We start from the raw sequence: 17078 nt of genomic DNA, 5'->3' as shown, positions 1-17078 counted from the left end.
TAAAATCCTACCCTTTGTCTTACAGTCCCTGTTGAGTCTGAAACCCTGTGTCCCACCCTCTTGCAATTGTTGCATCAGTTACTCCTTTCTCTGCCAATCTCCAGCTACCTCTTTTTTCCCACTACCGTTCTGGGGATTTTCTTTCTTTTTTTGTTTAAAGCTCATCTGTGTATAAAAAAAGTTCTTGAACATTTTATTTAGCTTTGAGATGCGTTAATGGTAGAAGGGGATCCTCTCAGGGTGAGTAGAGTCTACTATTTTGACTGAATTTTTCCTTATGTGGTTAGTACTTATATTAGTTTTCTATGGATGCTGAAACAAATTACCACAAATTTAGTGGATTAAAACAACACAGATTTGCTATCTTACAGTTCTGTGGTTCGAAAGTCTAAAATGGATCTCACTGGGCTAAAATCAGGGGATTGGCAGGGTCGTGTTCCATTCTGGAGGATGTAGGGGAGAATTCTTTTTCTTGCCCCTTCACCTTCTCGAGGCTTCCTACATACCTTACCTCATAGCCTTTCTATATTTTTTCCATTTTCATGGGCATTTTAATCATTTTTGAAACTCCTACGTTTTCAATACGGGAGTAGAATGCTGTTATTCAAAAATTTCCTCAAAATTTTAGGACTATGTTGAAAAATATTATATGCCATTGACCTTGAATATACTTTTGTCTGCTGAGAATTAGATCTCAAATGACCTCACTGTTATGGACCTGGCATGTATGGTGAAGGGTGGATAGAGCCTGCCTAAGTATGGTCAACAATGAGGTGGCTCCTTTCACTCTTCTCTCTTGCCCAGGCTCCGTCTTCTTCTGCTTATTTTTCTCGCTTCTTCTCTCCGTCTATCTGTCTATCTGTCTGTCTGTCTGTCTGTCAGTCTGTCTGTCTGTCTATCTCTTCGCTTCGGCGTGGGCAGGCATGCTGGCTCTGCTGCCCTTGCCTCCGGCTGTGTGCTCGTCCTGGAGAACCAGAGCCCGGTTCTGGGCGTTGTGTTTGGCAGGGGGCGCGCGAGGTCCCGGAGCTGTCCAGCAGTTCTTGGCTAAGTTGTCCCCTGCTCTCTCGGAGCCAGAGAAGCTCGCCAGTGCCCCACCCCGGGCAGGGAACCTCTCTCCTAGGGCTCCCGGGGCTTCCCAGGCTCTCCACCAGGCTCTCTCTGTTTTGCCCAGCCCCACCTCGGGAGTTTAGCTTGCTTTGGCAGCCTTCCTCCGCATGTGTCCGAGAGGGAGTCCCCTCTCCAGTCTCCGGGGCTGCTCCGGAGCCCAGTGCACAACCGTACGCGGGCTTCCCTCCTTTGCCTAAAGGGTGGGCGAGCGCATCTCCCCCTAGCCTCGCTGTCTCCGTCTGGGTAGTCCTTTCTCTCTCCGTCCGTCTTTCAAGACACGCGCCCGAAATCGAGGGGTGAGAGCAAAGACCGCGCATCAACTTAGCACCTTGAATTTAGATCTTTCGATCCCGAAAGGCGGTTGGCGTTGCCTGGGTCAGCGAGGGAGGGAGGGAGGAGGGCGGAGGCTGCAGCTGCTCCAGGGTTCGCTAGACGGGGCTTGGAGACCGAGGAGCCCGCGGAGAGAGACGCGGAGCGCCGGCCTCGCCCTCGGCGGTCCCTCCCTTCTCCTCCCCTCCCCGCCTCCGCGGGCCCGCCCCTCCCTCTCCGGAGGAGCTGTCTCTCCTCCGCGCGTCTCCGGCTCTCTCCATTGTCTCTGCGTTGACAACAGGTTCGGGCGGCGGGGAAACCGGGCGGGTGCCGCCCCAGCCCCGGCTTTCTTGGGGCCGCCTCCCTGCCTCTGGGTGTGCGTGCCTTCCGCTGCTTTTCTTCGCCTCCGGAGCAAATTCCCCTCGGAGCAGCCCCGGGCGAGCCCGAGCCCGACCCCTCCCTCCGGGCCCCCGCCCAGCCGGCGCCGCCGCCTCGGCTCTGCGTGTGGGAATGATGTGCGCATTGGAGGGTCTAAGTTCTTCACGTGCCTGGGGGGTCCTCCCTTTTTTTTCTTAGGCAACCAAATCCTACTAATCCTACTAATCAGTGAATCCGAGGCAGCGGCAAGAGAGACAAACGCTTTTTTCCCGCTTGATTCCAAGAACGTCTTCGATTTTTATTTTTAAAGAGGGAGACGATGGACTGAGCAGATCCACACCATGGAGTCTCGGGTCTTACTGAGAACATTCTGTTTGATCTTCGGTCTCGGAGCAGGTGAGTGGCCGCAGAGCTGGGGAGGGGAGGAAGGGATGGCCCCCACCTCGGGGCAGCCTGAGCTGGCTGGGGACGCCCGAAGTAGGTCTGGAGTGGGAAGCTTGGAGTAGGGGAAGGGTTTGGATTTGGATTTCGTCTGTGCTTGCCTAGTCTCGAGACGGCAGGGCGGGTCACACTTCTAGTCCAAGGTCTCAGGGCCTAGGGGGAACTTTGCAGCGAAAGGGGTTTAAAGTAGGGCAAGGAAATGGGACTGGGTGCTCCGCTATTTAAAGCTTGGCTGCTGATCTCAGGTAAGGCTCTTGGCGGCGGCGGAGGGAGTCGCCGCTGTAGTCACTTGGCAATATTGTCTCCAAGATGCGGTTCTTTGCTGCCCGGGAGGAAGAGGCTTGTATTTTGATGGAGCTTTTTCTTTCTTTCCTACCCTCTCCCCAACTCCCACCAGTTTGGGGGCTTGGTGTGGACCCCTCCCTACAGATTGACGTCTTAACAGAGTTAGAACTTGGGGAGTCCACGACCGGAGTGCGCCAGGTCCCCGGGCTGCATAATGGGACGAAAGCCTTTCTCTTTCAAGGTATGAAGAGCGTGCTGAGACCCCAGTGCGGTTTCAGTCCGGATAATCCCGAAGGAGTTGGCCTCGCCACTCCTCCTAACTTCTGTATTGCCTCATGGATGACAGTTTCCGAGCTGATACTGGTGGAGGGGTCAGCGTGAGACACCCAGACCTTCCATCTCTTTTTTAAGCGGCTTGGTTTTTCTCCCCGCTCGTCCCCTCCTCCTTCTTACTTTGTGCTCTTGCCAGTTCTAATGGATAGTCCCTTAATTACTGTACAGAAACTCCGATGGCAGATGGTTGATTTTAGAGTCTGGGGAACAATGAATTATAACACAAACGCCTCATTTGGGTGAAATTGATTTAGGTAGGAAATAGGATAGCTTAATCTTAGTTAAAACACTGCTCTCTGAAAGTTTCTAGTACAGTGGTGCCCAGTTAGGAGGAATTTCTTTATGTAGGTAGCTTTCTGGAAAAATTAATAGCTCTCAGCAGTTTTCTCTACGGTATATCACAACACAATATATTTGAGACAAGATTCCTCATGGAAAGATCATGATTCTTTCTTCTTCATCAATGACAAGAGAAAAGGAATAATATTCTCTTAAAATTATTTTGAAAATATTTCAAATAAATGTTAATTCAAAAGTATACCTTGTATTGCCATTAATTGTATTCTTAAGATTTAAAAACTTTTTTGAAGTCAGTGGACGTTGGTTATGCACAAATGTCTACATTTTAAATTATACTTAAATATATTGTGTAGTCAAGCAAATTCCAGTGCATCAAGCCTTCAGCTTTGATTTCCTAAAGCTTTTGGAGAAGGCTTGGTTTGTGGAAGATGCTGTGATATGAGCTTCTAAAAGGTAGCTGAACACATACAGAAAGACTAATTTCACATACGGTGAACTATAGATGAAGGCAAAAGAGAAATGGAGTTTGGTTTAACATATCTGCTGGACTGACTAAAGTGTCTCCTCCCCATCCCATTCAGATTTTTCTTGTGTGATTTTTGTGCCATGGCTTCAAAAGAAGTGCAACTCATAATTACTAAAGAGTTGGATATGCCAAATAGAGCCACTTCAGCAAATCTGCCACCAAGAAATAGGCATAAAATAAAACTTGAGTGTTTCTGTAATGGTGTTGTTGCCTGATATAGCCAGTATGTGTCACCATGGACAGTAACACGAAAGCTTACAGTGGGAAAAGGAGGAAATTGACATGTGTTGCATTTATTTAAAATAAGTTTACTGTTATGAGAAACTAAAATGTAATTTTCTAGTTATGGGGAACCCACTAAATGTTTTTACTGTGAAAAATATTTATAATAATATTTTATGTAGTTAAAGGTCTTTTTTGCTGGGTGGGGTGGGGGTGGGGCTAGGGTATTGAATCCTTTAAAAACAATGACCAGATCTAATGAAGGAAATAAGACTAGACGGTCAGAAGAATCACAGAGTGGAATAGAAGTGTCATTAGGGTTAGGCTTTTGTTTTTTTCTTTTTCTTTCTTTTTTTTTAATCTTTGATTTTCAATCCCTGTGAACTGGAAACAAAGTTATTTCAAGACTGCTAATGTGAATAACCGGAAAGCTTTCTGGAAGCTGAAGCTCCTACTAAACAAATGATGTCGAAGTGCACTTAAAATTTTCAAAGGTCTTTTAAATTATATTAGTGTTCTTCCTAGCTTCTTCTAAAGAGTGTCTGAGCATCACAGATAGAAACCTTCAGGACTGTGCATTTTATGTTCTGACGCTAACCCCTTAGACAATTTCTAGGAAGTAGTCTCAAGGGATCAATATCTTTTCCTGGTTAATTTTTTAAAGGAATGTTTAGTGTTCATTTTTATTTAAATTGCCAGTTCTTCAAGGTAGGCATCGTGTTACCAATACATGAGGCACATGAAATATGTTTTCTCTGAATTGTCCATTGTAAGTAGATATCAGTGCACATTGACGAATTGGTTGTTTTTGTTTCCTGGTTGGTACCAAGCACCCACATTTAGACAGAGTAAATGCCCAACCGATATAGTTTATGAGATTTGAAGATGTAAAATTTCATTTCCTGCCAAATTATGAACCTTATTTCATATAGCTAGTTAATCAGCAAAAGATTTACTGCCTGCTGTGTTCTCAGGAGGCATCTATTACTGATGTATTGATTTCTTTTATCCTAAGATTTAGATGCTGAAATTGACAATAGGTGGACCTTTGGGCCTGCATGATAGTTCCGCATTACTTTGGAAAGGTCTTTTCTTTGCTGTTAGAATGTGGAAACTATTGTTAAGAAGTCAGTTTTGACTCCCTCCCAGTGCCTCACTGGATTCAGTGGGTTTTAGAGAGACAAAAGCTTTCAGACTCTGAAGATTTTATGAATTCAATTTATAGTGAATTGAAGGTGCTGCTGATATTTTTGAGTGGTGTGTAAAATGTCCTAGCGGGGATGGTAACAAATTACCAAACCTGTGAAATGTTCTCAGATTTCATAGAAACCTATCAGATAAGTTATTTTGTACTATCAGATATGTTCTAAATAGATGGAAGAGATTTTGAACCATTATATTTCTCCTGCAGTCATATAACCATCTTCTTTTGTCTCTTAGCCTTAAGATAAAGAAATCTCAACACATAGTTTCCCACTGGTTTTTGCTCCTTTAATATTGCTTCTCCTTTTGCCTACTTCATTATTCTCTTTAGTGGTTTTTAAGATGCTTGCAATTTGTGCTTTTTGAAACTATGAATGATTTTTGTAAATTGTGCAATATTGATCTACTATTAATAATTATAATATTTTACTATATACGCAGAATAAAAAAATCGAAATATATTTCAAAGTCATACTGATTTTTATCATAACGGCAACCATAGCATCACTAAAATTGTTTTATTGTTGAAATTTTATTTATAGCTGCTTTGGAAATTGAGGTAAAAAAGTGCTATATTAGATCATCCCTTAATAAATGTGGCTTTTGATCTGTGCCAATTATAATAATTTTCAAAAGAAAAAAGTGTCCAGGCAACAGTTTGGAATCTATATCAAGATTTTCTAAGTATTTCTAGGTACAGTCTGACTCATAGCCACAAAAATACACTTAACATCTTTAAAGAACACAGAATTGAATGCTGACGATAAAAAGACCTGTGAAAAGTGGTAAAGAGATCTGAAATCTGAAGGACTAGTGCAATTAGAAATAGAATTCTACTTACCTTGTTTAGAATCTAGGAAATATTTGTCAAGATAATGACATAATAATGTTCTTTCCTCTCTCTACATGAGAGACCAAGAATGAGAGTGTAGAGAAGCACAGTTCCAGGACTTTCGAGCAACGTTAGCATCATTTTCAGATCTTTGGTTTTAACAATTTGTCAGGCCAGGTTCCCAAAGTAGATAATTTCATCTGTTGGTTTAATAAAATTTCTTCTGAAGTGTTCACAGATTTTATAATGTCATTAATCCCCACAAGAGAAGTAGATAAAATCAAAGCATTTTTTTTCTGAGTTGGTAATTTGAAAATAAGTTCAGTAATTATTTTTAAACAACTTTAAGGTTTTAAAGGAAAAAAAATGTTCCCAATTCTACTCTTATGCCAGTATTTGAAAACAGGAGTGAACTTGGCCATTTGGTGGTGGGCCATTGACTTTAGGCAAAGGTAACTGCGTTAGGGAAAGTGAGGTGGCACTGAGTACTTGTTTTCAGTATGATGGTCAGTGAGCATCCTTGGACTTAGGGACAATGGTCATTAGTGACCCACGGGTATAGAATAACACAGTGACTAAGAGTTGGGCTTAGTAACCGGATAGACCCAAGTGGAATTCCCTGAGTTGTGTTACTGTGGTGAAGTTACTTAATTTCTCTGAGCTTCAGTACCCTCAATTATAAAATTAATTGTTGTTCTGAGGATTAAAGGAGACATGTTCATTCCTTCAGATAAATTTTTGTTGTGCAATTACAGTTCTGCCAGGTGTTAGGCATATAACAAATGAATAAATTAGAACTTTACCTTCATAGTGCCTTAAAAATAGTCATTAAACAAACAATTACAGAGATAATTATTTGATCACCATTAAGATAAATGGTGTGAAGAAAAACTAAGGGTGTAACAGGAATCTGTATTCTAGTTGAGGGAGTCGTAGGATCAGGGAAAGTGGCTTTGAGGAAGAGTTGTTTAAACTAATAGCTGAAGAATAAATAAGGGTAGTCTGGAGGAGACGGGCTGCACGGCTTCAGAGGGGAAGGGTAACAAGACACAGGCAACAGCCTGAGCAAAGATCCTGAACCTGGGGCAAGCAAGGTGCATTTGAGACGATGGGAGAAATCCAGAGCAGTGGAGGCATAAGGATTGTGATAGGAAATGAAGCCAATGAACCACCAGGTTATGTGGTAGGCCATATAAATATAGAATAATTGAAAATTTGTCATTAGACAAAGATATATCGTGGTAGGCAGAATAATGGTCCATCAGAGATGTTCTTGTCCTAATCCTGGGAACCTGGGAATAGCTTATGTTACATGTCAAGTGGGAATTAAGGTTGCAGTTGGAATTAAGGTTACTAATCAGCTAGCTGACCTTAAGATAAGGAAACTATCATGGATTATCTGGGTAGGCCCCATGTAATCATAAGGTCTTTTAAATCTGAAGGAGGAAAGTAGAAGAGTGAGTGTCAGAGTAATGCAGTAAGAGAATGGCTAGACCTGCCATTGCTGGCTTTGAAGATACAAGTGGGCCACAAGCCAGGGAATATGGGCAGTCTCTAGAAGCCGAAAAAGGCAAGAAAATGGATTTTCCTTTAGAACCTTCAGGAGGAACACAGCCCTGATGACACCTTGATTTTAGTCCAGTGAGATTAACTTTAGACTTCTTCTTCTTTTTTTTTTTTGGTGAAGATTGTGGTTGAGCTAACATCTGTGCCAGTCTTCCTCTATTTTGAATGTGGGATGTCATTACAGCATGGCTTGATGAGCGGTGTGTAGGTCCAGGCCTGGGATCCAAACTCGTGAACCCTGGGCCACCAAAGTGGAGTGTGTGAACTTAACCAATATGCCACTGGGCTGGCCCCCATTTTGGACTTCTGACCTCCAGAACTATGAGATAATAAATTTGCATTGATTTAGCCATTAAGTTTGTGGTGATTTGTTATAGCAGCGTTAGGAAACTAATATATATGTTAAATATTAGTATTTGTTTGTTTTGTAACTGAATTAAACTTTTTTTTGAGCCCGCCTTTAACTACACATGAGAGAGTGTTTGTGGGTTGGTTGGAATCTTGACTTGTCAGTTAAAGTTATCTTAGTCATTTGGGGCTTGAAATAGTTTCTTACATGTAGAGTCAGCGTCTTCATACTAAATGCTGAGTCTTTAAGGGATCCTCCCCATCATTTAACTATGAGCTAATTCTGAGAACAAATGGTAACATCAAGTCTTGGGCTTTTTGATTGTGTTCCTTTTTCAAAAATATACCCTTCCTCCTCCAAGAGGTTAGTCCAGAGGTAGCGGGGGAAAAATTAGAAAGCATGAAATTTTGGAAGTAGAATGGATAGCACTTAGCTTGGTGTTTGGCACCCAGTGAGTGTGGTAGTTAAAATTATGGATGGGGGCAAACGTAACTAGAAGTCTCCTATTGAAGGTGCCAGGACTCTTTGTGGGATGCCAGCTGGGTTTGATTTGGGAGGAGCTGGAGCTGTGTTGACAGGCTCTGGCGATGGATGACTTTGAAAGTCATGGCTGAGGGGCACCCAGGGTAACAGCTGAAGTGAGGGCCTGTGCCTTTCTTTGACTTTATTCCATCTTTCACTCGCTCATTGTCCTCATTCTGGTCCCATATACTGTTCTTGAAGACACCTATCCTCTTTCCCATTCTTGATATATGTCTATAATCCAGTACCTGCTAACTGATAACTTAGGTATTAGACATTAAGGCCTTTTGGTGTGATATGTCTCCTGTTGATTTTACTTCAATTCAATTTAGCAAAGATTTATTGCACTGCTTCTATGTAGTCATGTGCTGCAGAACGACGTTTTGGTCAAAAATGGATTGCATATAGGACGGTGGTCCCATAAGATTAATACCATGTAGCCTAGGTTTGTAGTAGGCTATACAATCTAGGTTTGTGTAAGTGCACTCTGTGACGTTCACATGATGATGAAATTGCCTAATGACGCATTTATCAGAACTTGTCCCTGTTATGTGATGCATGGCTGTATAAGGATGGGACACCCAGTGTAGCGGAGGAAGGAAGATGTCTATGTAAATTGTCACAGGAAGTGAAACAGGGACCAAAACTTCATTGTAAATAGTGAAAAAGAAAATTTGGAACTTTATCTTAAAGAATGAAGCTGGAAACTATGAAAATTATATGTCTTCGTCTATATATGACAAAAATGTTGGTAATCATTTAACTATGAGCTAATTATAGAGTAAAACTAAGTGTTGGGTTTTTTGTTTGTCTTTGCAACAATATCTGAGGACTCTTTGTTAACCCTTCAATGTGAAATCATTCTGTTTTGAGGTATCTATTATCATGTTGGTCAAATTTTTATTTTTACAATTTATCTACCTGTGTCAGATCATCATAAATTCATGCCTTTGTGTGTCATTTGACCACTTCCCTTACATCGTTTTTGCTGACTTCATGAAAATTTTCATCTTTTGCTGGGTTTCAGTTTAGAATTAACATTGAACAGATGGATGCCAATCTTACGGGGAAACTTGTTTTATAAGCAAACAGTTTTTAGTGGCTCTTTTTGTTATAGTGACTTTCGCTTCACTGTATAAATTCGTATTCATTGAAACTCGGGTATTGCCCACTGTAATTAAAAAGAATTAGAGAGAGAGCTGATGGGAAGAAAAACGGAGTGTGACGCGTCCCTTTCCCATTTGGCCAGCTGCCAGGAACTGGGCGCTTGGACAAGTATTCTCTGAGTTGTTCTTGATGGCACCCTGCTGGCAGTCTTCGTCTGGGGAAAGGCTGGGAACCTAGGCAACCTATGTGTCTCTCCCTACAAAGGGAAGATTTAGAATGAGGGCAACAAACCGCTGCTCTGAAAGGTCACACTCTCCTGGTCTAGACAAAGAGAAGAAATGAGGGAGGTAATTCTAAGTTCATATTAATGTAGTAGCAGTTAGGAGCATAGACTCCAGAGCAAGACATCTTAGGCTCAAATCTTGGCCCCTTTGTTCACTAGCTGTGTGAACTTGTTCTTGTTACCTAACTTTTCTCTGCTTTAGTTGAGATAATAACAGTACTATTTCTTAGGGTTGATGTGTAGATTAAATGAATAGAACTGCCTAACATTTATTAAACATTCAAGACATGCTAAATATTATTTCTGTTCTGGAATTAGCTTAGCAGCAGGTCACGCTCCTTTAAATATTTTTAGGGGTTCCCAGGTAGAAATGCTGGGTTTTGTGGAGGAGCTAAGGTAAGGTGACTTTTCACGTGATGAGGGGAGGGCAGTGGGGGAGAAACTAGCCCTGAGGCATCTTCTGTTCTGTTTTTTCTGTTTCCATTTTATTGGGGAGAAGAGGAGATGCGGATTTGGGTAGAGATGGATGAGAATGAATGGCCAATTCAGAGAGGAAGGAGTGTAACCTGCCCTTGTCCCACTGTTCCAGAAGTGGGAGGAGCATAGAGAAAACTGACAAAAGATTCACAGTGCTCCTCTGTAGTCACTCCAACACGTTACTTTTCAAACATATTAAAAGTTTAGCTTAGGTTTTGAGTTATATGTTGCGGGGAGAACTGTTAGATGTCCTGAGAAACAAACACCACAATAGTTTTCCTTGGCTCTGTCTGGGTAATCTTGAATTCCTTGGCAAGGTACCAGTTAGGTCTTTTGATGGGAGCTGGCGGAGGGAGGATAAGGTTTCAGGGAACCTTGAGTGATGGTTTAAGGGCTGGTGGAATGTTGATAGAACTCTTGGGATGGTCCTGCGGACCCTTAGTGAATTGGAGTCACTTTCCTTGCATTTCCCGCTGCTTGTTTGGCTTGTTCTCTTGAATATCTTGCTGGCATTATTGTTTATTTCTGTAGTCTGATGTCCCTCTGCCAATTTTGATTCCAGTAGCACCTGTGACTCTGTTCTTTAAGTGATTTACTGTCTTGTCTCCCTATTGAGACTGTAAGTTCCGATCTAGGGGAAAGATCGTGCTATAAATTTCTCCTGGCCATTAGCAACTCTGCGTCAGTTCCCTTCTCTGGGTTGTTCTTCCTGGTTCTTTTTCCTGCTGACCTTTTACATATCATTCAGGACCCAGCCAAGCTGTCCGTTTGGCTACGGTCCTTCCTTTGGTGGAATTATTGTTGCTTCCTCTGTGCTGTCTTAGCATCCTCTGTTAAAACAATCGCCTCACTGTATTGGAGTTAGTTTTTTGAATTAAGAATCTGGCCACTTTTCTTTTCCTTACTGCCACCCCCCATGGGGTCCAAGCCACCACCATTTTTCACCTGGATTATCTCATAGCCTCCTAAGTGGTCTTCCTTGCTCCCCTGCAAGAGTGTATTCGCAGCACAGTATGATACAACAAGTATGCTCAACGTAATTGCCAGGGTGATCCTTTTAAAACGTAATACATATCATGTTCCTGCTTTGCCCCAAACATTCAATGGTTCCCTATTTCATTCAAAAGAAAAGATAAAGTTCTTATTAGGCCTTACAAGGACCTACATGAGCTCTCCCACCCCTACCCCATTACTTTTCTGGCCTAATCTGCTCCTCCCTCCCTTGCTCACTTTGCTTTAACTCCGCTGGTCTGGTTCCTCAAACAGGCCAGGTACTCTCCTGCCTCAGGGCCTTTGCACTGGCTGTTTGCTCTGCCTGAAAAGCTCCTCCCCCCGGTATCTGCATGTTTTCTCCCTTACTTCCTTCACATGTTTTCTCAAATATCAATTTTTTAATGAGGCCTACTCTGACCACTGAGTAAAATTTCAACTTGTCTTCCACCCCACAAGTATTCTTGGTGGCCCTTATTCTGATCTATTAGTTTCTATCACATTTATCACATAACATGCTATACAGTTCACTTGTTTATCTTTTGAATTGTTTATTATCTGTCTCCCCTGCTGGAAAGTAAGCGCCACAGGGGCAGGAATTTTTGAATGTTTTATTCACTGATCTCAAACTCAAGCGTCTAGCCTATAGTAAGAACTCCATAAATATTTGTTACGCAAATATCCTGGTCTTGCTGACTAAACTGTGATGCCATTGAGGCTTGGGACTCTGCCTAGTTCCTTCTTGTAGCCTCCTGGACTGTTACGGTGGCACACATAATGTGCTCAGTAAACCACTGGTGAGTAAATATTTGTGGCATTGAATTGAGTCCGTCTTCATGGCAAATCTGATTTCTTTTGGTGACATTATGATGTTTATATTTGTGTAACTTTAAAGAAGGCAGAAGAGCACTTCTCTAAATCAAAACAACTATCTACTTCTCTAGTCGTAAGAAAAGATAAGAGGGTTGAGAGGCATGGAAAAAAGGTAGTTTTGCTGAACTTAGTGCTGAATTCTTCTGAGGGCTCTTCTCCATCCCAGGATGAAGTGTGCCGCAGAGGAAGTCGCCACGTGTTGAAGGACCTGGACATCCTGAACGCTTCTTGACAACGAGAATGTAGAAGTGTAGTTTGAAGTATTGTGAATTCAGCAGTTAGCAGAGACACTTATATTCGTATGAAAGTACTGAGAAACATTTCAAAGGCAAATAAGGATTAATTTGGATTATCTATGCTGTGGTACTTCTCCACTATTGCAAATAAATCAAACAAACTGGAGTGCATCCAGAGGACGGCGACCAGGGAGTTGAAAGGCTTGGAAACCATGTCAGATGAGGAATGGTTGAAAGAACTTGGAATTTTTAGCCTGGAAAATAAAAGACAGTGGAGATGTGACCATGTGTTTTAGATGTTGAAAGGACAGTCGTGTATAGGAGGACTTAGATTTACCTTGTGTTGTTTTAGAGAAGTGATTCTCAAATGCCAGCCTCACGATCGCTGGTTTCTTGACTGCCCTGCTAAAAAGACTCCCCGGCCCTCCAAAACTAACTAAATCCAAGTGTCTGGGGCTGAATCCTAGTAATCTATATTTTGAAAAAATTTCCTGTTGTTCTGATATTCAGCCAAGTTTGTGAACCATTGTCTAGAGCTGAGTGTCCAATATAGTAGCTACTGGCCAGGTGTGGCTATTGAGTACTTGAAATGAGCCTCGTGCAAATTGAGGTGCGATGTAATTATAAAAATATATACAGAGTTCTGAAGACTGTATCAAAAAAGAATGTAAAATCTGAAGATTTTTATTTTGGTTATATGTTGAAATAATATTTTGGATATATTTGCTCAAATATATATGTTATCAAAATCAAAGCCACATATGTGGCTAATAGAAACAAAATTACTTATGTGACTCACTTTTGTGGCTCTCATATATTTCCTGGACAGCACTGTTATACAGGGCAAAACTAGGATCTGTAAAGAAAGTTGGGAAGAGGCAAATTTTGAGTCATTGTAGAAAAACATTTTCAATAGATAAGGTTTCCAAAAGTTAAGTGGCTTAATTTAAGGAATATCCATCCTTGTGTCTGTCCGTCCATCCATCCTCAATCCATCCATCCATCCATCCATCCATCCAGTAAACATGCTTCTAATAATATTCAAATAGAGATTAAACAACTGTATTTCTGGGAAAATGTTTCAATGGGGTGGGGATGGGGATTAGACTAAATGATTTCCAAGGTCACTTTAGTTGCAACTGGAAGTAAGTACTCTCTTTTCCCTTTTAATTAATTTTTTAAATTCTAATGTCTGATGTCCAGCACCTTTTTCATCTATCTGACAACCCTTAACACTATTTTAAAAATAGGGTTCTCTTTTGAAAAGATCTTGGATTATTCTAGTACTCTGAAGTTTGCTATTGAGAGATATCCTGTCATTTACTACTGTGCCATGCATTGTGTATCTGTTTTATAACTATTCATTCTTAATGGTAGCGATCCACTTTATTTCTTCCATACACTGGTGTTTTAGTGTTTAATCTGTTTTACTTGTCTGTTTAAGTGGAGGATCCCCAAGGCAAGCACTGTGTCTAATTCTGTGTTCTTACAGTATAACACATTGTACTGATGCACCATTAAGTGTCCCAGAAAAAGTGCCAGATAGATTAAGTATTTCAGGGTGGAACATAACCTATATTTTTAGAACTTATTTAAATTTCCAGCAGTAATTGGTGGCTGAACATCCTCTCTATGGACTCTGTGTGTTGACATAAACTTGTAGCTGGGCAGAGTTCTTCCTGGAGACTGATGGTTTGTTAAAAGGAAAACAAAAAAGGCATTTACATGGTTGCTCTGTGCTACCAATGAGATACCGGGCTCCTGGTAACTGGATGTTGAACCTGGATGTTTCCTGAGAGCCTGTCAACTTTGTTTGGGGGAGGACGTGTTGCTCACTGATATGCTTTGGTGTAGTCTTACTATATTTCCTCAAATTGCTAATTATACTATAAATATAGATTTATTTAAAGTGTATGAGTACTCCAGAGAGGCAACTTATTTTATGATACTATCAGTCATATGTTTGTTCTTCCTTCTGAGACTGATTTTCAAAAGTTATGTTGAAATGTAAGTATTAGTGTTATTGCTTTTGTTAATACTTTCTATCCCCTGATGTTCAGAGTGAATTTATATAGAATACTTAATAGATAATTTAATGCAAGCATCTTAGAAAAGCACTGTGACTCTAGGCTTTATATTTTTGCCTTTCAAATGAAAAAATGGAGGAATTTTTCCCTGTAGAAGAAAAAACATCATACTCCAAATAAAGGGGAGAAATGCTCTAAAATGTTTCAAAGGAGGGATTGTTGAATCCAAATTTGAGTCCAAAGAATACAAACTTGGGCTTGTCTGGGGTTTTAGTACACTTACTATTTCATTATTATTCTGAAAGAAAACTCACAGAAATGGCTTTTCCAAATTCTTTTAACTTAAAATTCAAAAGTCAGAAATTGGAACTCATTTTAATTGGACTTTTAATATTTGTAACTCAAATTTGGGTTGCCTTTACCATATCCCTTAACAAATCTTTCTGAAGTTTATCATTAATTTCTATGATAAAGGATGATACTGAAGTGACAGGACATTGTTTTAAGTTATACTTTTTACAAGACTATTATTTTATGGGTTAAAATTAAGAACTATTTGAAGTTGAAATGAACTGGATATAAGAACTTGAGTTGGAATGTGAAGCTGCATTGTGGGAATTTGAAAGAAATGAGACCTGCAAAAGGAAAGAGAAGAACACAGATTGGATGTGTATTTATTGCCACTCACCTGGAAGACACTAAGACACTGATGGGGAGGTCAATTTTTTAAAAGTTGCTACAAAAATTTCATTATCCTTATCCTGGATGCCTCTTGACCACAAAGCATCTCCTAGTACATTTTCTTCCCTGTGCTGCTGTGGGTCCAATTTTTAATAATTGGGTTGCATTTCCAGTGCAAATAGTGTAATTTAAATTATTCTTTGATAGCATACTTCCAAATTAGAATGTTTCAGAGACAAATGGAAAAACATGAGTGTTCACTCTGTGAATCATTGACAAGGCAGGAAACTGTTGAGTGAGGAGAACCCACCTATTTATTTGGTGATTACTTGCTGTTTTGGTCAGCAAATTAGTAAAGTCAGAGGGCAAAGTTGGGAAAAGGCCAGTTAGGCTGTGAAACTTGCAGGCTCAGTCTTATTTCTAAAACTTTCGGGACTGATGCTAATTACACAGGCATCAGGCAAGAAAAAGCTGAATTTTAAGTAAACAGCATCCTAGCTGCCTCATGAAGAAATTAGAGGGAGTGTTGAAACGGAAGCCATCTGTGTGTAACAAAGCTTTTCTCTCATGGGGAAAACACAGAATCGAGGGGCAAATACAGAACTAGCTCATTTTAGACTTTCTGAAGTTATTATATAACCATGCAACAAATATGTACTACTGGGAGATATTGGAGGACGCCTTTTCTTTCCACACTATTGTAAGAGAAGAAGTAGATAAGGAAAATCAAACATTAAAGTTTTCTTTAACAGTGTATGTTGAGATATGACTCCACAGAAGGAAATTTTCAAATCGTTATTGAGATACAGAATTTTAGGTAGAAGCCTGTCCATTCAAAGAAAGAGTAAACCAAGTGCTCTGCTGGTATTGATGTCCGTTAGGCAGTGAACACATTTATATTTTAGTGGATTCAATGGAGAAAACTCATTGTAAAATAAATCTATAAAAATATGAGAGAGGACAATGGGAAGTATGAAATGTTCTTTCTAAGTTCTTGCTGCAGAGAACCTTGTTTTTAATTAGAGAAAGTAGGATGAAATGTACTTACAAACAAAAGATCAAATGTTTTTTGAAGGGCTAAATCTGTCCTGTGGCATTCTAGGTATTGAGGAAGAACAAGACACGGCATAAGATGGTGCAAAACAGATTCAGCTGCCAGTGTGTGATGCATGAAAAGACCTGGGTACTGCTGGCTCTGGAGCTGGGTCTCGCTGGCGCAGATTGCTGCCAACATTTGAAACTGAAATAGGCCATTTTGCACATGGCGCATCATCCCTCTGTAGGAGGAATGGGTTTTATAATAAATGTTAGTCAGCCACTATTCCCTTCTCCAGATAGGCCTGTTAAGCTTTTTTGCATTTTGATTTTGAAAGCACTCTCATCTTTGGAGCTATAGTTTAATTCTATCTGTAGCTATAGCTGTAAATGAACAAATTACCGGTAAAAAGTGAAAATGACAGCAAAGTCATAAGCAGGATGCTAAAAAAGATTGAAACAAGATAATACTTGACTTCATCTATATCATTCTGTTTGGTATTACCAGGTACTAAGAGTGGTTGGTTATCTGTTTTTTTGTATGTGCACATCTTGTTATTGACATGCACTCTATAAGCAAAGAATCCAAATTTGGACTTGTCTGAAGTTTTAGCCCATTTAATGTTTTACTATTATTCTGAAAGAAAATGCATAGAAATGACTTTACCAAATCTCTTACCAAATTCTTCCTGAAGTTTGCCATTAATATTTATTTATGAATGTGAATTCTTTAGTCCTCTTGATTTCTGATGGTGGGTGGTGATGGGTGAGTGAGTTTGGAAGACTAACCGAATCAGATATTGTTTACTGTTTCCAGGACAGTAGTGTGATGACCAGATGGATTCAGATATTTCTATTATAAACAATAACTGTTGAGGGTTCTTTTGTTGATTCTTTGTACAAAGAAGGAAGTGTTGATGAATTACTTGATTAATGCAAAATGGATAGTGTGGAACCTAACAAGAGAAATTTCAACTAAATTGCAGTTGGGAAGGC

The 17078-nt window shown here is 40.5% G+C and overlaps 1 protein-coding gene across 6 annotated transcripts in view; it reads left to right on the top strand.

The window, feature by feature from the left end:
- The window catches only part of NELL2 (neural EGFL like 2), a 362958-nt gene that overhangs the window by 51883 nt on the left and 293997 nt on the right, over positions 1-17078 (top strand). For 4 of the 6 annotated variants that reach the window (XM_070621103.1, XM_008519672.2, XM_070621102.1 and 1 more), the window contains 2 exons: positions 2105-2190; positions 2633-2761. In XM_070621103.1, coding sequence (XP_070477204.1) covers positions 2136-2190; positions 2633-2761 — 184 coding nt within the window. In that variant the 5' untranslated portion in view covers positions 2105-2135. Of the gene's footprint in view, positions 1-1117; positions 1404-1533; positions 1718-2104; positions 2191-2632; positions 2762-17078 lie in introns of those variants that run through there. The other 2 variants (XM_008519673.2, XM_008519674.2) reach the window with 2 other exon arrangements.

This window comes from Equus przewalskii, chromosome 5 (assembly GCF_037783145.1).
Source record: "Equus przewalskii isolate Varuska chromosome 5, EquPr2, whole genome shotgun sequence".
Lineage (NCBI taxonomy): Eukaryota > Metazoa > Chordata > Mammalia > Perissodactyla > Equidae > Equus > Equus przewalskii.
The sequence above is the reverse complement of the archived record's forward strand: the minus strand, read 5'-3'. Positions and strand labels throughout refer to the sequence as shown.